The 22300-nt window shown below is 50.4% G+C and overlaps 1 protein-coding gene across 6 annotated transcripts in view; it reads left to right on the top strand.

The window, feature by feature from the left end:
- SNX19 (sorting nexin 19) overlaps positions 1–22300 on the top strand; it is a 131772-nt gene that overhangs the window by 5160 nt on the left and 104312 nt on the right. For 2 of the 6 annotated variants that reach the window (XR_005831219.1, XM_040615984.1), the window contains exons 6-11: positions 225–321; positions 610–796; positions 3072–3201; positions 16042–16226; positions 17047–17134; positions 22085–22257. Coding sequence is in view for 3 of the 6 variants with exons in the window: in XM_040615984.1 (XP_040471918.1) it covers positions 225–321; positions 610–796; positions 3072–3201; positions 16042–16226; positions 17047–17134; positions 22085–22244 (847 nt within the window). In the remaining 3 variants the exon portion in view is untranslated. Of the gene's footprint in view, positions 1–224; positions 322–609; positions 797–3071; positions 3202–16041; positions 16227–17046; positions 17135–17811; positions 21734–22084; positions 22264–22300 lie in introns of those variants that run through there. The other 4 variants (XR_005831220.1, XM_040615985.1, XM_040615986.1 and 1 more) reach the window with 4 other exon arrangements.

Here is a 22300-nt window from a genome sequence, read left to right as displayed (position 1 = left end):
TGGCTAGGCCCATGTGTAGTTGAGGAAAAGCGATTTAAATGCTTTTGTTGCTTGGTTTTACTGCCACTCTTAGTTATCTTGGGAGCAGATGCTTTTTTGAACCACTTTAGGTCAAAAGTGACGTGGTACTGAACAAAGCTGGCCCAGGTTCTTGGCTGAGGCTGGGAAACTCATCACTCTCGGCTTGTGGAGAAAACTGACTGCGCCCTGTCTCTCCTCTCCAGGTCCAGGCTGAGGTTCTCATCCAGTAAAATTGCTCCAGTGCTGAGTGTGAGTGAAGCGCATGACAGGATCGTGTACTCTATCAGGGAGGGCAGCACTGTAAGTTCAGATCCCTTTTGCAATCTTTTCGTGATTTTAATCATTGCCCTGTTTGGGTGCTGGCTTGGAATAATCCATGCGCACAAGGGTCGTGGCTGCTGCAGCATTCTTCCCATGTGCCAGGCCTTTGCAGAAAGGCAGCAAGCAGTGCTGGTTGTGCTGTTGGCTGCAGCAAGGTGCAAACCAGGTGGTGGCAAGCTGTCTGGGCGGTGGAGATCTCGTATATGTGTTCAGCTCTGGCTCTGTGCAGCTCACCGCTGTGGTACTAATATACTGGTGCTTCTGTAGGTCTCTGGCACCCTGTCACTGGCTGCTATGGAGTCCTTCATCCAGAAGCAGGAAAAGCTGCTGGAGGCAGTCCCCAGGAAAGCTCCCGAAGGCGAGGGAGGCAGAGAAGCTAAGAAAAGCTCCATGCAGGAGGATGTGGACAGGTTGGGCACGTCGGAGCAGGGGGTGCCCCCGGACACGGACTCTGGTGAGCTCAGCCCCTCTGTTAGTGCTTTAGTGTGTCACCTCCATCGGTACTGCAACAGCTCCAACGCCTGCAGGCTCAGCTTGCCAGGGCTTTGGTATGAGGACCTGGTCTGCCTGTTGCACCTTGATCAAAGGCAAAACAAACTGAGTTTTTCCAGCCCTGTTGGGTGATTGTTCTGGTCTGTGTTGCTAGTGGAAGCAAATTGGGTCTTGGCTCAGTTGTGTCAGTGTAGATCTTCTCCTAGTGTACTCTGTGCAGAAACAAGTTTCTTGAGGACACGCTGCTTAAACTGCCAATGTTATAAAAGCAAGCTCATAGAAAGTGAAAAGTGGCCAAATTACGATTTCTTGGTAGTCTCAAGTTAGCCTTGATATAAATCCATGCACTATAAATGGACCTTTGGGAGTCTGTTACATTTTGCTAGATTTGGTGAGAATAGCAAACTTGTAATCCTAGTTAAAGGAGTGACTTTCCCTTTCTGATTATAGACCCCTTCTCTGAAGTACAGGGGTGCTTACAGCCTCTCAAAGCAGTTACAAGTTTATCCTGAACACGAGCTGAAATATGTTCTCTAATCTTTTTCTTGGAATAGCTGAGCTGTATCAGCTGGAACTTTCCAAAAATTTCACTCCAGTGGTTGAAGTTTGGCAAGCTCTGACTGAAAGCATGTGCTTGTGACAGGATGAGTCTGCTATTCTGAAACCTAGCCTGTGCTACCAGCTTTGCCTATAATCTTCAGACACACGCCTGTGGTTGTTTTGGGGCTGCCGGGAAGCAGGACTGGTAGGGGAGGCCAGTGCTCTGTGCAGAGCACAAGAGATACAGGCAGGCCAAGTTAGCTGAGCTCGTAAGGATAATGAACGTGAATGATGTCAAATGCCTGCAGGTCTGTGATGCTTCAGAGCCGAGACAGGACAGGCTGGTCTGGCAGGGTAAGGAGTATAAATGTCTGAGGAGTGGCTGGCTAAAAGGCAACCAGTGTCCTTATCTGCTCACTACGTGATTTCTGAGAAGAGGTTGGCCAGCAGCTCTCTGAGGAAGGGGACTTGGATGCTACAGGAATAAACAGAGCTTGCTGATGATGCTCTGTGTGTGAGGTTATGGTGAAGCTAAACAGCCTGCTCCAGTTTTTGCACAGGGAAGTCAAGTCTCAAAGGGCAAAGCAAGTGAGGAGTAACTTACACATGGTCCAGAGCAAGAGGGCCAAATGCACTTAGCCCTGTCTTTTCCAAGTCAAATGGCCTGGTGTTAATTAGTGCCGCTTGTATGCAGCAGGAGAGAGGAAGAGGACGGAAGGAGAGGTGCTGGGGTCCAGAATCCCTCTCCCCTTTGTCTCCAGCAGTAAATTGTGCGTGAACAGTCTCGTTGGCTCTTGGTAGGCAGAGTGGTTGAAAGATCAGGCATCGGGGAAGGTCGGAGTAGGAGAAGCTACTGTGCAGGAGCTCACTGCCAAGAGAGCTGATGCAGTAGCCTCATGTTGGGGTGCTGGCCTGGGAGTGATTGTCTCAGTTTGTAGTACGTTAATAAGCTTGTTCAGCGTAACACCTATGATGCTTTGGCATAAAAATACTAAAAGTATTTATACGGCATAAAAGTAATTCTCCAGCAAGTAGAATGTGTTTACATTGTAGGCTTTGACATTCTCCTGAGGATCAGAGGGAAGTTTTGTTGTCCCAGGTCTGTGTCACCAGGAATATTTGGGGTTTTTTTTGTTTTAACTGATGCATCTGGCTTAGCCAGATGTGGTTCCTCCATCTTTCTGCTGAGACTTGGACCTGCCACACGATGGCAGCCTGCGGACACCGCGCTGAGTCTTGCGCCTGGAAAACTGGTGGTGAAAATTAGGAAAATAGTCCTCAGCAATGTACCTTTCTTCTGGCTACAGTCACTGCCTTCTTTCTCACCTGTTTTGGGCACATAACCATCCCTGTGCGTGGACTGGGGTTTGATAATCCCATGGTTTAACTGAGAAGGAACTGAGCACTCGGAACAGCCACGTTCTGGTCTGGCGCACCCCTTGGTAAGGAGATTGGGGATGCTTGGGTGAAAGTGGGACTGAAAGAGGCTGATTGGGGCAGGAGCCTGGGAAAGGCAGGCTCCCCAGGCTGGCTGTGCCACTGCAGGTCATCTGCATATGGCACGAGGTGTTTGAATGGGGAGAAAAGTGTCTAGCAGGTTGTTAGGGAAAAGAGAGAATTTCAGATGATGCTTTATACCAGTTTTGCTTAGGCACTGAGTTGGCTTATTCATCTGACCCTCCTCTTCCTCCTGGCAGACTCTGAGACAGCTTTGGCTGACTTGGCCCTGGATGTGCTTCGTCTACTGCTGATGGATCACTGGAGCTGGCTGTGCACAGAGAACGTCCAGAAGGTCTTCCACCTGCTCTTTGGGACCCTCATTCAAAGGTAAGGTCTCGGCAACCAACCTCACAGCTCTGTGTGGTGGTGTTCCCTTTGGAGTTAGTCTAAACCGGAGCTCTCGCCTGAAGGCAGATAAATGCTTTCCATGGCATCACATAACAGGGTTCTGTAAAGACAATGTCATGTGTATGTAGAGTAAGTATCTCAAGAGATTTGCACGAGGAGCTCTTTGCCTGTGAGCAGCAGCGTAACTCCTAACGGGCAGTTTTCTGCCCTTTTAACAATAGGAGAAAGGAAGAATCCAACTCCGGGAATGGGAGGCTTCTTGCCTCATGAAGGGGCAAGAGTGCCCAGCTCCTTGGCCCTCCAGGGAAAGGCTGGCCCCCTGACCTTTCTGGCTGCCCAGAGGCTCAGCTTGTCCTTTCTACGAAAGGAGAATAAACAGGCACAGGGAGCAGTGACTTGAAAAGAACAGCTCAGAGCGTGGCCTCCCAGGGCCTTTGCTCTCACTGATGCACCCCTCTCTGGTCTGCGGTGGGCCACTAGTGCCTGTGCCTTGGGCAGATGCATTAGGGAAAGACTTCCTTTCCAGCTGGTATGTACTTGCCAAGCTTTTCTGGGGCCAGTGCCTCTGTGTGGTAAGGCACTAGGCCAAGACACACAAACAGAGAGCGTTTCTGTCTTCTTGTGTAGGTCTGTGACTATCACTAGCTAAGGGTATGGTCCTTCAGAGTAAAAGGAAAGCCTTCCCGGAAGGACTTTGGCTAGGAGGGAGTCTCGGAGCAGTGCTTTTCCCACTCCTGCACCTTTTCTTCTCTCGCAGGCATTCAAAGCCAGTGTCAGAATGTGCAGGGCAGCACATTATAACTGAGCTGGTAATTTAAGCTGCCCTTGCTGAGGTTGCTAAAGTGCTTTGAGGTCAAGAGCTGCTGGCTGTCACTCCCGAGTCTGTTTCCTCGGGTGGGACGGGGTGGATGTTGCTCCCATTTCTCCAAAACGGGCTCTGGTCTCTTGGGGAATGAGCTGGAACCCAATCCTTGTGTGTAAGTACGGAGGTATGAGAGCTTGAATGGGCACATCATCACCTCCTAATAAGCTGTGTCCTGGTCACCCAGGGAGCATGCAGCACTGACACGTGGCATTGGTATTTTACACTAGAGAAGCTGTTATACACACAGCACATGCCTGGTGCTGGAAGTTGAAGGAGCTTCACAAATTGCGCTAGCAGAGCAGCATGAGGGTAAAATGTGTTTGTAGCTGCTCCGCTTCAACGGGTCTGAGTGAACCCACGTGTGCTGCAGGCAAACTTTTGGCTGGGGGGGGTGTTGGGAAGTTCTGTGACTCCCTGGTGTGGTGATCAGGACAGGGTGCAAATACAACCTTTTGAACTAACCCTGTGTCCCTGGCACTGTCCATGTGTTTCTGCTGGCTCTGCAGGTCTGGTGTGAATGGGACAAGGGAAGGAGTTGCGTGGTGTGAACTGACCCGTTGCTAGGAGGATGGTGTGGCTGGTGGATTGCTGCAGGGAACATTTTCCTCCCTTGTTTCTGCTGTTGTAGTCACCACCCCAACCCAGAAAGCTGTGCTTGGGACAGCACTTTGGTTTCCTGAAAGGGAAAGGGGTTAGGGTGGAGGTTCTCCTTTCTGCAAGCCAGGGTGGCAGGTTTGTAGTGATTGTGGAAGCCCATGTCAAGGGCTGGGGCTCAGCAGGATGAGCGTAGGAGCTGCCCTGACAGCAGTCAGTGTCTGCCTGTCGTGGAAGCTGTGATCTGATGTGAGAGCAGAGTGGAAACAGTGCCTGCGACAAAGACTCAAGTTGAGGCGTGTGGTTACCTCAACAGTGCAGGAGAAGTGGGAATGGGGCGCCTCTGTGCTGGCTTGCCGTTGCACCCTGTCCCTGAGCCACACGGAAGAGTAGCTGAGACTTGTCATGGCTGGCCCAGGTGACCGCTGCTGTCCTGAGCAGATCAGGAAATCTGTAGCTCAGACCTGCTGCCAGCTGCCTGTCCAGGGACAGCGTGGATTTGGTGGCATTTCTTTTCCATTTAAGTATTTGCAACTTGATCGCTGCTCGGCCAGACCTGGCACAGCTCTGGCACTGGCATTCGGACTGGCACTGCGTCTGGGTACCCTTTACAGGTGGAGAAAATGCCAGAAGCTGTTCTGGGAGTGTGTGCTATTCAAGGCATCGTTGTTCCTGCCCCAGAGAACAGGCAGACAAACATGGGGCAGCAGATGGGTGCGCATCCTGTCTCTTTAGCAGTTGCTGGTCACAAAGTAGGAGTAGGCATCATCCCTCCAAGAGATGAGGTCCTTCTCTGTTCCTATCAGTGGCTGGCTTAGGTGGTGAGTGGTGGAAAGGAGATGTCCTAGCTGTGTTTTGGGTGTTAGGAGAGGAATTGCTGCTGGATATTTCTCTGCCAGCTTTGTATTTGGTGAGTAGCATACTGCTCCTGCAGCCTTCTCGCAGCTGCCTTCATGGGCATTGCTACTGCCCTGCACTGAGTGCACCTTTTGCCAGAGCAGAATTCAACAGAAATACACCAAGAACAAGATTCAGCATCTCCAGAGAGCCAAACCCTCTCCTTTGGGGACTTTTCTCCCTTGGGCTTGCGATGCCCATGACATCCCCTGCAGTAACATCAAGTGATTGCTGTGACCACGCTGTTGCTGATTACGGGACCTCCCTACCCTGCTCCATTCGCCGTTCTCCGCATAGAGCATCCCACCGCACTCTTTCCCCTCTTCTCCATAGCTGAAATAGCTGGAGCCAGGGGCTATCCATCTCCCCTGACTGTCAGTTTAATGGCAGCCGGGGAGAGGAAGGCTGTATGACCGAAAAAGGTATTGTTAAGTAAAAGGGAGGCCGAGTGTGCAAGCCCGCATCCGTGCGGTGCTCATCCCGTTGTGTAACAGGGAGCGATCCTTTTTCGGAGCCGAAAGGAGAGGCGGCTGGAGGGGAGGTGGAGGGGCCGGGAGGTTCGCTGGGAGTGGGAATGACCCCAGGGCTGAGGATTGCTTCCAGCAGCCTCTCCACACGCTGGGTCCGTGCCTGTAAACAAACCCGCTGCCCTGCTCTGGCTCTGCACCCCTCCTCTGTCCGCTTCCCTCCCACGGGCTGCAAATGTAGATCTCGTTCGTGGGGAGGCTGCAACAGGGACCTGTTTGCAAAGGGGAGTAGATGGGGCTATTCTGAGCTCTGGGGGTGTTTGGTGGAAGAGCCATTTGGAGAATCTGTGTGCTTTTTAGAGCCTTGTGAGTCAAAGTGGTGTTAAAAATACACATCAAGCGTGTGTGTCGCACCATGGCTGTGACCCTGCGCCCTGCCCTCAGTCTGTCCCCAACAGGACAATGGTCACTAGGTCAGGGGTCTGCCAGTGCCAGGATGACCTGGAGGCAGCTGGGGTGACAGCTCACACGTACCTTCAGCTGCTGCTGGGGTTCTCCCAGGCCCACGTCTGCTTCCCCTTCTGGAGGGGAGCCCCAGCAGAGTGCCAGGATCCCGGGGATGGACCTGGGAGAATTTCAGGTGCAGATCCAGGTCTGTGTGCTTTTCCGAGCTCTTTCCTACGTATCACCACAGACAGCCGTGGCAACGCAAAGCACTGAGCAGAGGGAAGGTGTCTGGGCACACCCCGACTGTCTGCACCCTGTAACCTGAGTGGGGCTGGGGCGCAGAGTCCCAGCCAGGGCTCGGAAGCCCCTGCGTGTGTATATAAGGGAGCGTGTGGAACTACGCAGCAGCTTTGACGGTGTCATGTTCCACTGAGCACGAGTTAAAATAAATGCAAATTATCCCTGCCTTAACCCAGGAGCTCAGCACCGCTTGCCTTACTGTTCCCTTTGGGTCACTCCGGTGCTCCTCCAGGCTTTGCACCCTGTCCCGTCATTGCTCGGCAAAGCAGGTGGATTTGGGGAGGTGATGTTCCACTCTGTGTGAGATGTAGATGGAGAGCCAGGGATGCTGCGAGACTGCTTACAGATGACTGTCGGGCTTTTATGAGGGTGGTTTCTTGTGAGTTCTTCTAGCTCTGGTTCCCTTTGCGAGTCTGGCTAGCTTTGGCTTGTTTTCCTTGTAGGGTTTCCTCTCTTGAGCTGGCTCTCCCGAGGTTTCAGCCACTGCTGAACCAGCAGGGGAAAGGAAGGTCCGTCTGAGCTCAGGTCTACCCCTGAGCTGAGTCTTGGACCATGGTCTTGTGGGGAGCCTGACTCTGGGGTGCTGCAGTGAGGAACACTGGGCCCTGGAGTGGGAACAGAGGAGAGAAGGGGCACTTGGCCAGTGCACAGGGTAAGTTTTGAGTATGTACGCTGAAATGGGGCTGAGTAGTCCTAGGAAGGCTGTAGTAGCAAGGGGTTGTCTCTGATTTGAGGTGCTAGATCTTACCCAGTGTTGCTGGGGGTCAAGAGCTGGGCAAGGCCACAGAGTCTTGGTAGTCTGTATCCTATCAGCAGTAGGTCTGGAGCATCTGAATTCTTGCAGCCTAGATTTTGGCAGGGGCTTCAGTCTCTTAGGGTTTGGATAAACAGTTTGGCTAGGTCCTGGTCTAAAGAGCAAACACCTCGACACAGGCAACCTGCTTGCCTGTGGAAACCATCTGGGCAAGGTATGGCTACGGCGTGTGGAGGAAGCCGATGCCACACGCTGGGGCAGGTACAGGGAAGATGTGGTTGACATGAATGGTGCTGCAGCCTGTAGGGCTGTGGGTTATTCCAGGTTTTGTCCTTTCCAATGCTGTCCTGCACATTCAGTGCACTTTTGACAGGAGATGCAAGGCTGTGGGGAGCAGGATGTGTCTCCGTGGCCCTTGAAGTGGTCTCATAGCTGGCTGCTATGGAGGTCACTCCCTGCAGAGGTAAAAACCACTATCAGCAGCAGGGCCTCCCGTCTCCAGGGTGACTGTTGCATTGCCATGGCCTTCCCTCTGTCTTTTCCCGTCTCTCCATGCTGTCAGGTTTTGTGTCCCCCCCATCCCTGCTTTATTGTGTATGTTGAGAGGTAACGGTTCAGCAGTGTGGCTGCTTTCATTAGCCCTCACACCGGGGGCTTGCTCGGCTTTCGGCTCCACCGAGTGAGAACCCCTTGGACTGATATCCACGGCCTGTGATTGACAAAGGTCCTGGATTGTTGATTAAACAGGGTGGCAAAGGGCCCTTGCAGCTGAGCCCGATGTCCCTTTGGCACGCCAGACACCTGCACTGGTCCAAAGGGTGCTGCAGCTTGGTCTCATGGCGCATCTCCCATCCCTCCTTCGGCAGAGATGCGGCACGGTGCCCAACCGTTGCACAAGATGGGTTCAGGTGGGCTGTTGCTAGAGGTTTCCCCCATGTGCAACCCCAGGCTGCCCTTGCCTTCTTGCTGTCCTCTTGGCTTTGAGGCTCTGCGCCAGAGCCTGCCTGTGTCTCGCCAGGTGTTGCAAGCACTTGTGCAACTGCTGGTGTGAGTCAAGGAGCTCAAAGCTTCAGGGAGTTGCTTGCTGGGTGGTTTTTCTCTTCTTTCTTCCTTGATCTCTGTGCCAACAGAACTGCCAAAACCAAAGACCCTTGGCAGCCTCCTTGACCCTCTTGACTTGAAAGTGCCACCAGCATGTAGTGTTGCTTGACCCTCTTAAGTGTCCCTGAGTAAACCTGCCTGCTTGGGCAGCCAAACACCTGCAGCTGTGGGCGTGCTGGGAACGTGCTGCTCATGGGCAAGCATTTCTGCCCAGCCCTGGCCATCTGGAGCCCTGCAGGAGCCATGTCCAACAGCGGAAACGGTGAGCCAGACCTCATCTCGGTGCTTGGTCACACTGGGGGTCAGCACGACGCTGGGCTGTCCATGTGTCACCCAGTGTAGGGGGTATCCTGGGGGGGGACGTGGCTGTGCCGTGGGCAGGCATTCACTGCGGAGGCTCCCCGTTCCCTCCCTGTGTTGTCTCTGAAAAAGACATTAAAGCTGAGGGTTGACTCCTGCTCTTCACGTGCCAGGAGAAACCAGGAAGGTTTATGCTAAAGCTGTTCCCAGCATGGCTGCCCCCACTTTCTTTTGGTTTTGTAGCTGGCAGGGAGCTTACCACTCTGGGCTCGGGCAGCACCTCGGGAGTTTTGCTGGCAGAAACAAGCTGCCAAACGTGCAATGTCGGTGTGGCTGGAGCAACTAAATCCATTCGCTATTCTGGCTTGTCACCTGGGGGTGATGATTTGGGCACATTTAATAAGGACCTTTGCCACCACACGTCGATGGGCTGTGCTGGCAGGCCCAGGTACGTGGCAGCAAAGGCTCTGACCTGCAGGTGTGCGCCCCAGCCAAAAAGCCAGCGTCGGAGTTTGTATGTAGAGGAACCAACCTCACGGCATCTTCCTCCTCAGCTCTGTCTTTGGCTGTTTGTATCGTAGCTGCAAGGAGCAGTAGAAATCGCAGGCCTGTGGTATGTCAGCAAAAGCGATCTTCGGGGCTCTGTGTGTCTTCGTGTGTGTATGTAAATAAAAACCAGCTTGGAAACGGGCCTCAATTCAGTTGTCTCCAAGCACCTGGAAATTTTGGATCCAGCTTTGAATTTCTGTCCCAAACAGAATTATTTTTTTTTCCTCTTCTAGAAGCAGCATTCTTCCAAAACCAGCCACTAGAATGAAGCAAGCACTCTGTGCTTTTGATAACAATTGCAACATTATTTTAACTGCATCTGTCTTTTCTTTTCTTTTGATTCTGTTTCAGCAATTAGATACGTGCCAACTTTTATTCCATATTATAAAAAAAAAAAGAAAAAAAACAACAAACCCACAACAACTTCCTATTTCAAATAGACAAAGAAGAAAAGGATTGAGAGGAAGTAATGTCTCCCTGTTAGTTTTAGTTTTCCCTGGCTTTTGAAGGGTTAATGGTGTTTTTATGTATTTTGATTCTGAAGTGGGCTAATGAAGCAATCTGCTCTGAGCAGGACCTGGCTGAGACAGCCTGGCCTCTCCCTGGGGCACCGCTGAGAGCTTAATTGGCTCAATAAATACTTGATGAAGATGTTACCGAAAGCTGGGATGCTTTGTTAAAAATCAAGGGGGTTTTGGGACGATTTTTTTTTAATCACGTAGCTTTCTCCCCCTTTCCTGAGCCCCACGGCGGCGCGGGGAGATCTGACTTGAGAAAAGCAAAAAACAGAGCAGCTCGGTTAACTCACTAGGGGGAGAAGAGGTTGGATTTGGAGCCCTGTGTGTTTAGACAATTTTTTTGCAGCAGGTGTGATTTGGAGGGAGCAGCACAGAGTGGTGCCCCAAGTCCCCACACTGAAGTGTGGTTTCATGCCTACAGGCAGTAGGAGATGATCTGGTTTCACTCCTCTCTGCCCCACAGTAACATGTCCTGCGTACCCACTTCTCCCAGGGCTTCCTCCAGCTCCGCCTCTCGCAAAAAATCCCGCTGCCCTACGCTGGCAAGGTGCCAGCACGGGCAAATCTGATCAAGGTACGTTGGATGCAAATGCTACCGGTGTCAACTGCTTGCAGTTTGATTTGTTTCTTGCTCCCTTCGGTGCAGCTGCCCTCCGTGGAGCTTATGCTTGGGAGATGCGAGGCTGGCAAGACACTGTGTTCAAGGGGAAGGCACTCAGCCATGGGAATGCTGCCTCACTGGGCAAACACTTCATTACCGTGTGCTTAGGCAGGCGTACAGGACGTATTGTTCATAGCGTATACAATTGTAAACTTTTTATAGGGCAGCAGGAGAGGAACATTTCCAGTAAGGCGAGAAGAATAGTTTACTTTTTGCGTGTGTGTCTTTGGCCAGAAGTTTAAAAGGGCTTGGGATGCTTTGTACTCTTTGATTTACGGAGGGCTTTTTTTCTTTTCTGTTTCCTTCCTCTGCAAAGGGTTTACTGATGGCCTGGACAAGCGTGGGTTTGCTTTTGAAGGCGTTTGAGCTGAGTGTGCCAGCAGCGGGCTGCACGTGTTTCTGCTGGCGGCTGCGTGGAGAAGGTGGATGTGGGCTGAAGTAGCAGGTGCTAAAAGCCGAGCCTGGGGGCGAAAGCTCTCCATTGGTGTTTTTCCATTCTTCTGACTGTGCCCGCTGCAGCTGCTTCTTCAGTTTTACAAGCTTTGCTCAGAAATGTTTTACAGTCACAGCACTGAAATGTTGCTCTTTCTGAGCTCTTGAGTTGAAGATATTCTTGTGGTTTGAGGCACAATTTGGGGAGGAATTTGGGTGACAAGTACTGTGAAGGGAGGGATGGTCTAGTGATTTAAGTACCAGCCTCTCTCGATTTCATAAGAGTCAGATGCTTGAATGCCTTGTGCATTTCCAGATGTTGCTTTTTTCTTAAATCCTTTTTGCTACCTTGGTCTCACGGGTCTTTTTTGAGCTTCTGGTTAGCCATGCCGTGTTAACTGACCTCAGGGAAATGGAGGCCGCCTTCTGGGGTGGAAAGTAGTAGATGTTGAGCTGGGCTTGCTACTGTTATGCACAGCTCACGTATATTTATAGAGCTATTTGTATTTATACAGCTAATGCAGACTAGTAGAGACGTTCTTGTCTTCTTCCTAGCGTGGCCTCCAGTTTGTGTTTCCCTAAAGCCTTAAAATGCCCAGTTTGGGGGGGGGGGGGGGGGGGGGAAGCACTGTTGCTTCCGATTTTTATTACAATCAGCATATTTAACTCAACCATTACTCGGCTCAAGTGGACTTAGCAGTTCCTATCCTAACTTTGATGGATGAGAAAAACAGAGTTTTACTACCTTCTGGCAGCTGTTTTGTAAATCTGAGGAGTACCATCTCTTTTTGTCCATTCCTGGTCCATCTCTTTTTTCCAGACTAAGCAAATCCAACCTGTCGAACCTTTACTTGCGGAGTTGAGCTCTCTCTGCCTGTGGACGAAGTCCCTGGGTAGCCCACTTAAGTGAGCGCCTCTGGCTCACAGGAGGCAGGTAAAACCGAGTCTATACACTGTGTTTTGCCTGTTCCTGACTCTTAGTCTGTCTTTACCATAAGGCTGTTCTGTCTTAGCAGCCCTTGTTGCTTCTAGGTGCTGGAGGAGGGCCAAGGTATGTACCCCCCAGGCCTTGTTTCTCATTCCCAGGGCATTTCTGCCGTTCCTGTCTTAATGGGCCCCTTCAGCTGACCTTGAAGTTCCAGCTTAAGCCATGGCATTAAATCAGCTCTTTTTTAGCAGCCATTTCATTCCTCCATCAGCAGCTGTTTCAAACAGAGGACCCTTACAGCATGGGCAAGCTATGCACCTCCAGACTAGCGTCCAGGAGTTCACAGCCTTTGCAGTCTGTCTCTTTGCATTGGGCCCTAGCAAAGCATTTGAACATCTGAGCCCAGGAGGTCACTTTCTATCTATTTCTGGTCTCAACCAAAGTGTAAGGAGATGGTTCGGTGATGGGTTTGTTTTTCTTTCTTATTAAGGTTATTTCTTCATGAAATAGCAGAATGGGAATAGTAAGTCATCAGACATTAAAAAAAAAAAAGATACATCTATTTCTTGCTGGATTTATTTCTACCTGGGAGCAGGCGTGTGTGTACATTCGATGTGGCACATGAATCTCAGATGCTCAGTCCTTTAATAGTACAAAAAAATCATCTGTGATCTGCTGGTGAAGGTGCGCTTTGGACCAGCACGTATTTGGAGATCCTTTGTGAGAAGCCTGAGCTCTTAATCCTGATCCCGGTACAGCGAGTCTGCCTGATGGAAAGGTCAATTTGCCATAGAAATTGGGGTTTTATTGAAAAAAAATATTTTTTCAATAAAGCTTGGTGTGACCCTGGGTTGCAACTACAGTTGTGAGAGCTGAGGAGTTACTTTGCTCCTCACTGTTTAATGAACGTTGCTGGTGCCTGCCCCTGTGTGTGTTGTGCAAATGTAGTGTGCGTTCCCCAGAGTGGATGGCGATGACTTTAACAGGTGCACGTTGAGAGTAGGAAGGAAAACTCTTCGTGGCAGGTTACTCTGTTTTGATAATTTCTTTCAAAGTGTCTGAGAGCATTAGCTGCTCTCCCAGGGAAGATGCTGAGCCAGATGGACCAGTCTTGACAGTTCTTCTCTTTCCAGTGCTTTTGGAATGGGTCCACACACCGATAGAATGGCAAAAGGGAACCCAGAGCACAGTTAGTCTTCCTTCCATTTGCCCCCAGCTTGGGTTTCTCCTTCTTTCTTGTCCCCTTTCCTGTCTAGTTTCCACTTTTTTGCATGTGATTGTACTTTGTGGGTTTGGATACCTCTTCCCCCTTTCCTAGCAGTGAGTATCCTGCTGCCTGAGCACTGCGTGATGGGGCCAGTTGGCCTCTTCTCAGGAGCTCACATGGAGCTGTGGCACGCGTCAGCGCAGGTGGGACAAAACCGATGGAGCTGTCCTCAGATGCTGCCCTTGAGGCAGTGAGTTGTCAGACCAAGCAAAAAAAAAAATAAAAAAAAAATCCATCAGTGGTGTTTTGCAACTGTGGGAACTAAGACCTGTAAGCACTTAAGTAATAGCAATGCATGCACACGTGATCAGATTTATAGATGTTACTTCTAGGCCTTGTTGCCTAGTTCTGGTGACTTTATGGAAATAAATGAGCTAGAAATGGTAAGTTGTTTGTACGAGGCCTTCCAGCATTTGTCAGTCCTCAGTCTGCTCCTGAGCTGTCTGGAAATGCATGCTGTCTTCTTTAAGTTTCACTTTGCTCAGTATTTGCTTGATTATTTTTTTTTTAGCTATTTTAGGAACATTCCTAAGAAAAAGAAAGCTTGTTCTTTGCTTTCTACGGCCTTTTAAAGGATGGTAAGCGACTATGGCTGAGATGAATTTCAAGTCAGCGTTCCATCTGATCTCCCTAGATGCAGGGTTGTACTGTTTACAGCTCTGTCCCCAAGTCTCTGAACTTCTGTTGCTTGTCAAATGTTTTCTCAATTAGTAAAGCAGGTTGTATAAGAAAACATGTTAATGAAAAACCTTGTTAATAAAAGCTCTTGCCTCTAGAGGAGCCGCAGTTTAACACTTTAATTTAGTTGGGGATGGCTGGAGGCTTTAACGTGATCCAGGGTGCTAAACTCTACTGATGGCTGGAGATAAAAACCCTTTCAAGCAATTGTATTTCAAACGCAGCCTTTTCCCAGGGAAGTCTGTGCTGTGACATTTTGTACTTTAAGACAGGTAGAAGCTATGCTTTGGATCTCTGGCACTCCTGTAGCAGCTTCAGTACTCAGGATCCCTGGTGAGGCTAAGCGTAGAGGCTGTGTCTCCCCATTTCCAGCGCTGTTATTGGGATCACCAGGAGCATTGCCCGTGCTCCTGTAATGCCTTGCTCAGAGGCATAACAGGCCTTGCTGCAGTGCCAGGGCTTGTTTTCAGTCTTTTTAATGGTCTTTGCCTTTGCAGCTGGCACTTCCTAGGTGTGCACCATTCAAGACCTGCAGCTAAGCACCTTGTTTCATGCTGAAGAAGGGAGCATCGTGTTGCAGCTCTGGCCCCGGTGATGGCTACCTGCTGTTCCTTTGCCCCTGGTTACCTTTAGGTGTTGCTATTCCCGACTCTCTGCTCACATTGTCCCACTTAGATGGGGAAAGACGCCCTTGGCCTGAATGCCTCGCCTGAGAAGAATGCAGACAGTCTGGCAGAGCGCAGGTTAAATAAAGTTTGCCTTGGCAGGACCCATGCTCTTGGATGTACTATGAGCTGCCGGGGCGTAGTGGTGACGGAATTGCAAGCACGAACGCCAGCTGCCAAGAGGAACGGGTCTCCTGGCCCTGCTTGCGGACTCTTCTCCTCTGGGACTCTTGAAGTACTGGCGAAATCGCAAGCCTTTTCCCTACCCCAACCCTGTGCCGACGCTCCTCTCTTTGCTCCGGAGCCTCCAGATGAGGGTGGCAGCAACAGGCTGTCACTGTTGGTGCTGCACCACCAAATCCCAGTCTTGCTGAATCGATGGGGACTCTCCTGTTGGCCTCTGTGGCACCAGGGAATCGTCCGCTGGCCTCTCCTTATTCTGGGGGGAAAGATTTTAGGCTTTGGCGAGTTTTGACTGATGGCTGTGGGGTTTGCTATTACACAGGGAAGTGATTTCACATCTGGGAAAGAGGGTCCGCATGAGTGATTTAGAAACTTGCCCTGGCCAGCGCTTGGGTGGTGTGGACACATCTGCCCCATGCAGGCTGCAAACGCCTCTGAGCCCAAATCCTGCGGCCTCGGGATTTGCAGGTTGTTACCGTATAAAGGGCACAGTCCTGACCCAGCAGGAGGGCCGACCAGCGGTTGTGTTGGCAGGTACCTAACTTTCCTTTTAATAGATGTGCAGCATGAGGTTTTGGGTGGGAGTGGCGATGATTTCATTGCCTGCCACCTGTGATGGAACAGGGCTGGACAGCAGGGAAGCAGGGGGATGAGGGGAGCATGAAACAGGAGGATATTTGCGCCTTGCCATCCTGCGAGCACGTGTTTTGGTCTCCAGTCAAGGTACCCTTGACCCTCTTGGTAGCAGAGGGACTGATGAGAGGAGCTGGGGTTGCCAGAACATGCTTATGTCCTCCCAGTCAGTCATGGTTTAGGGTTAAAACACCAGGCCTTCCAGCTCTGTCTCGGCTTGTGCATGGACGTGGCTCAGAGGTTAGGGCCAGTCATGTCCCGTACCCGTGCACCAGTTACTCCCTGGTTTCCTGGGGGCAGCAGGGCGATGGAACTTTTCATGGCCTTTGCTTTTCCTCTGTGACTTTACATGTGTGTTTCTGTCTATGAGCTAGGGAATGTATACCTACTTCTGGTGCATGGGGAAATTCAGCTAATTAATACTTGTGAAAATATTTGGCATATAGACTTGAAAACTGCATGTTAACTTACCCAGCAAGCTGGTTTTACCCCTCCAGGGCCTCTGATCGGCAGAAAGCCTCCGAGTTGGTACCAAGCCTGATTTTTCTAGACGTTTCTGTCTCTTTGCTTGTGCTCGCAGGTGGCTGGAAGTCCAGGTGGTTAACCTGACTTGCACCCAGCGTTGGGTCCAGTACCTCCAGTTGCTACAAGAATCCATCTGGCCTGGAGGAGTTTTACCAGCAGTGCCTAAACCAGCCAGGACAGAGGAGCAGAAGAAAGCAGCAGCAGAGCAGGCCCTGCAGAGCCTGATGGGGATCTTGCCTAGTAAGTGTGCCCCAGAGACGTGTCAGCTGCCCTTGAGAAAGGAGCGGTGGGGGAGGCTGGGGAACCCTCCAGTGCGTTGGCATCTTTCGAAATGTGGTTAAACATAGAGATGGAGTCTGCTGGTGCCAAGATGCTGAGAAACGTTCGTGACCTTTGAGGTTTGAATGGTTTCCTGCAAGTGAAAACCGCAGTTTCCCAGTTCTAGATAGTTTGCATAAGCCTTTGGGGAGCGGCCCAGCTCACAGAGAAAAGGACACGTGTCCTGGTGGTTCCCGGATGCAGACTGGCCACATACTCTGTGCTTAGTGCTGGTGGTCCTGTTCCCACTGAGCCACCTCAAACGAGGCAGGGCTCAGGAAAGCCAGCGCCACGCTGTGCTCCCACCTGCTGCCAGAGGGTACCATTGCTGAGAAGAGTCAAAAGGCAAAGCCTTTTTGGCTTCTCGTGCTAAAGAGTGGCTTTTCCACCAGACTGAAATCACGAGCCCAGCTGCACTGGATTTCCCTCTCTTGAAGTTTGACACGGGGACCTTTGGCATTACAGCAGCTGCTGCCTAATCCATGTGAGTGCAGTCTGAACTGTTAACTCTTTACATGAATGGGATGAAGAGGCCCTACCAGTATACGCCTTTCCAGCCTGGAATGTTTTTCTGACATTCAGTCCTGTCCCTGACTGTTTTTTGTCAGGGTAATGTTGGGCATGAGGTGCCTCAGGTTTGGAGCACTGTCACAAACTTTTAGTACCCATCAGCAGAAGATTGACCCTGGTTTACTACCATGGAAATGTGCCGGTCCTAAAGCTTTGTCCCTGACATTGACAGATGCGATCCAAGAAATCCTCGGAACCAGTAAATGCCGGATGAGCTGGAACCTGGTACTGGAGTCCCTGGGCCAGCCTGTGATAAACAGGTACATGGATTTGTAGGCTCTTTACCCTGACAGCCTTTGCAGTAGGGTCTGTAAGCCACGCTCAGGGCTTTGCCGTGACATTCACGCTGCCAGCTTCTTGGCACAGAACATACCTGGCTGATTCTCCTAGACTGACATTATTGAAGGGCATCTGGTTTGCTTATTACGAAGGTGCATGTTTAGGACCGTGGTCTGGCTGAAGATTATTGCGCCAGTCTTGTTAATTATATTGTTGGGCCTGCTCAGTTTGTGGATGTCAAGGGACTGTCAGAGGAAATAAGACAAATCCTGGGTTAGTTTGTTGTTTTTAGAAGAGCTTAGGGAGCTGCATGTATGTGTAGATAGCGTTTTTCTGTATACCCATTGCTGTGCATTCAGAAAGCAATGTTTTTGTGATTAACTGCAGAGAAATTATGTGCCACCTCAGCCAAGGAGCTGCATTTGTGTTTTCTGTGGTGCTCAGCAGCTTCAAACACCCAGTGGTTTGGGGGTGGAAAAAAAAACCCTGAACCATCCCTTAAAACATCTCTTCTAGACTACAAGATCTTTTGTCTTTCTCCTGATGGCAGTCAGAATACTTCTTACTTGCATGAGCTGTGGCTTCTGCGTGTCTGGAGCTGCTCTCCTAGCTCCGCTGTGCCCTGACTAGCCTAAGCTTTGTCTTCTCTCCATTTCAGGCACCTGGTTTTCTGCCTCTTGGACATTCTGCTGGAGTTCTTGGTTCTGAAGGGCTCCAGCGATGAGCTCGAGACCGCAGCTGTTGCGCCATCTGCTTCTAGTGGCCTGGACAAAGCAGGCATTTCAGCACATTAACCAGGGCTGGTGTAGTCGGCAGTGGAGGAGAGAAGCAGCCACAGGCATGGGATGATTTGATTTTCAGTGTTTACTGAACATGTCTGGGAGCTTCTTGTAAAGAATTTTTCCAGCCAGTGCTAAATGAGGCTGCTGCCAGGCTCCTCTGTTTTTGCTGGGTGATGGATTAAACCCAGTGTCGGGGCTGAAGATGCTTTTCCGCCGTGTAGTGTCTGTTTTGATGGAGAGCCTGCAATGAAGATGCCTGACATCTGCTGAGCTGGACAGCTTGAGAAGAGGGTATGCAGGCTGCCCACAAACCGTGTTGTCTTGCCCCATGTTTCTGAACATCTCTAACATCTAAAGGCAGACAGCATGTAAGATTTGCTTTCATCGCCTCAGGCTCCACCTGGCAGTGGCCTGCAGGGACCTGATGTGACAGTGTTGATAGATGTTTCTCCAGGGCAGGTGAAGAGAGGACCAAATGCTGTCCCCGCTCTCTAAGCAGCCTGCCCTGTGCCTGCGCCGCACCACCCATTTTACCAGAAGGAGGGTGTGGAGAGAATGAGGTGTGGAGATGTGATAATAACCCTGAAGTCAGCATCGGGGACCCATCCCCACTGCCCAGATAGCTGGGAGGTTGAAAGCAGTGCAGAAATCTCAGCTGCTGTCCTGCCTTAGGGACAAAGATAAGCTGTCTCTCGTGGCCACTTCTCTGACATGGTCTTGGTCTTGTTCTGGCATCTTTTGCTGCCTGAACAGTAGGATGCAAGTAGGATAGACTGTGGTCCTGGAAAAGAGAACTGTCCCCACTATGGACCCTACAAATGGCAGCTTAGCTGGACTTGAGGATTATCTCCTAGTTTGCCTGCTGTGTCACATTTTAGTCCCAGAGGCTGTCACCGGAAAGACATGGGAGAAAAGGAGCTGACCTATGAGTGACACACAGCAAGTAAATCTGCTCCCATACAAAAGTGCTTCTCATAGTAAGCTCTGGAAGAAGAGTGAGTACCTCTGAGCCCGGGAGGAATACCGGACACGTGTGATGGACAGCCAGTGGGTTAGACCACAGCAATGGGCTTGAGGACCGCTTTAGCTCTGTCATTGATTGCAGTGTCACTGTGCTTCAGTTTACTATGCCTGCTATGGCAACAACTGTGTGCAGAGGGCTCTAGAAAGCTTGTCAGGTCATGATGTCCAGTGCCACCCAGCACAGAATGACATGTTGATTTGGCAGCTGCTTTTCCAGGTCATCCAAGGCTTGAGTGTTTTTGCAAGCTTATGCTGCCTGGCTGTCAGGTTTGTGACAGGGCAAATAGACACAGAGAATATGCACCAACAGACAAGTTTGCTGACCTGTTTTGCTGTATTTCCTGCAAGAAACATCAACTGACCAGTGCTGGACTTTGCTGATCAAGGGGATGCTGCTCCTGGTGTTCTCAACTGATTAAAGTGCTTAAAGAGGAGACTTCCCCAGAGTGGAGCATGCAGGATCACAGCTCATTTCCATGTTACAGTACCAAACGGTGCATTTCATATAGCCTGCTGTTTCTTGGAGCTGGATACTCCGTGGCATGTTTGGAGAGAAGGTGATGTAACTCCAACATGCGCACTGCTGGAAGCATATTCTGTTCTTTTCAGAGGCAGCTGCTTAATAATGGACATGCAGCGATGTTTGCTTCTTTGTGCTTCTGTTGTGCATGTGTTGTGTGAAAATACAGGGAAGGATTCGCTTGCTGCCAGCAAGTATATTTTTAGGGAGCTTCAAGGGCATCCCGAGACTAGGCAGGATCTAATGTAACAAAGCAAACCAGTTTTGCATTGCTTGTCAGAGCCATTTCTCAGCGGTGCTGCTTCTGAGATGGTAGCCTTACCACCTGCTTGGAAAAGGAGGGAGCATGTGCATTAAGTAGCTTAAGAGTAGATTAGGCAAAGCGTTGAAGAATGCTCTGTATGGGATAATCTCAAACGGCAATCCAGAACCCCTATATATCTTTAAGTGCAATATCTGCTTGGAGCAGTGGCTTCACCCTGCCTTTCGCTGCCAGGCTGCTGTTTCCCTTCTTTTTCCTACTACTTCCATTTACTACATCCGCTGTCTTGAGGAGTAGGGGAAGGAACCACCAGCCAGGGATGATGTAGCATAGCCCTGTTGTGCGTGGTGGCTTCCCAGATGCTCTTGGTGTGCTTGCTTGCTATTGCTTCCTTACTAATTTTATGGGTTTGGAGCTCCAAGACTGTAGTCTGTCATTGATTAGGGATATCAATAAGAGACTGTTTGCTGAAAAGGATCATTCAGGGGGTGGACTGCGAACTCTGCACCGCTAGCAACATGTGAGGGCAGAAGTCTAGCACAGTTCCTACAGACACTGGATGTGGCATTGGAAGGATGAGCTCTGCCAGGAAGCCCTACCATCCCAGCCGTTCACCCTGGTCTCTGACATTATGCAAACAGCTCAATATTCAATTACCCTGATGGAAGGCATTTGTGTTTTCTGCTGGTGGGCTCCGAGGAGCATAGCTTCAGAGCCGGCACTTCACTGGGATGGTGGGACAATGGTTTGTGGTTGTATCAGACAGCTGCTTGGTCTGTGCACCCTCTGCACCTTCCACCCAGGGGCCTCGAAGCCTGCGTTTTGCAGACTTGCTCACAGGGTGAAGCAGCAACATCTCCTCCGTGTTTTCATGGGAGGAGCTGGGTCAGAGTGAGATGAAGCAGGTTTACTTGCGTGCGCTCTAAAGTCAGCAGCCCGGTTGGGAACAGACCCCAGGAGTTTGGATTGCAAGATCTTAGTTTTAATCTTCAGAACCCCCTTTCTTTTCGTAGAGTGAGGAAAACAAACCAGGGATGGGGAGCCCTTCCTTACGCTCTTGCTGGCTAGGCTTCAGGCGCCTGTGCTCTCCTGCATAGAGCTTAGTCCGTTCTCACAGCCAACATGGAGCTGCCCAGCAGCAAGCAGCCCCTCTCTGTGTCTTGTTGTTAAGGACTACAAAATCTGACAAAAAGTTCAGCTTTTTTCTAATGCCAGTTCATTGCCTCACTGTAGTTTTCACATTAAATTGAGCATAGCGTAACGGTGGCAAAGGCACACTTTGGCATTTGGGTGGGCTAAAAGTTTGTTTCCATTGGACCAAGACTGGAAATACTGCTTTGGGAAAACAAACAAGGCCAATGATAAAACCTTAACTCACTCTGTGTGCATGTGATGCTCCCAGCAAGCTCCGTTTTTCTGCAGGCATTTGTGCAGAAGGCTCTAGCCACCTCTTGCTAAAGGGCAGGTGGTGAGAGCAGCCAGATTTGATCTCCAGAAAAAGTTGCAAGCTTCTCTCATGTTAGGTGTAGAGCAGTACGTGCTTCAGGTGGGTGCTCAGCTCTGTGGGATCTACTGGACATATGCAATCTGTTTCCAGCCCACTGCTTGCTGATTACATGGTGTTGAGGAAAGCATTTCATTTTCCCCAGCTCCCGGAAAACGGGAGCTGTTCGTGTGCGTGTCCAACACAGTGCAGTCGTACAGAGCTGCAAGGCACCACCGTAAGCTGAACAGTAGTTGTGTTGAGCCAGAGCTTGGTTTTTTGATTGTGTTTTGAGGGGGGAAAAAAAAAAAGTGCTGTCGTGCACTGACTCCCTCTTGTATTTTCTGTATTCAGACCCTCATATCAGCTCTCTGTGGATGCAGCCGTTCGAGCCTGTGTAGAAGTGCGCTGTCTTGAAAACTTCTTTTGCTGTTAAATGGGAAGCAAACCAGCACTCTCGATTACTTGTGATTTGCATTCTGTGTACAATAATACTCCATTTCAAACTTGTTCCTGTGTTTGGGTTTAAAATTCGTCTTTGCTAAGAAACTGCCTGTAAGACAGCCCTTGGGAAGAGAAGAGCAAGGAGCAGAGAGGCAAGAAAGCCCAAGTGGGAGTGGGAAGGTGGGGACAGGCATCTCCCCGAGTGTCCCAAAAAGCCTGGTTGGGGCTGCAGTGCTGGTGGCAATGAGTCTGAGACAGTGGTTTACGTTCCTGGCACGCAGTGGCATTAGTGGAACTGCTCAGACATGGGAAGGACCAAAGTCCTTAGCAGCTTGTTCAGAAATAGAAACGGTTTTCCCATCGCTGGTAGCATCAGCATCTCTGCTTTCTCCCTGACAAGCGAACTTCTTGATTTAGGCTTTCCTGCAAGTGTGAAACCAGAGAAGCGATGTGGAGATCTTTGGCCTTTGTCCTGGAAGAAAGTGAAAGACGCTCAGAGAAGCAGGGGTTGCAGAGACCCATTGCCGCATCCCTTGGGCCGTGCTGCTTAGGAAGTTCACCTGGATATCAGTCCTGAAGGAGGAAAGCTGGTAAGCTATAAGGAAATAGAGAATGTCTGAAAATGAGAAATTC

The sequence above is a fragment of the Falco naumanni genome, chromosome 16 (genome assembly GCF_017639655.2).
Source record: "Falco naumanni isolate bFalNau1 chromosome 16, bFalNau1.pat, whole genome shotgun sequence".
NCBI lineage: Eukaryota > Metazoa > Chordata > Aves > Falconiformes > Falconidae > Falco > Falco naumanni.
This window is presented reverse-complemented; position numbering and strand designations above follow the sequence as displayed.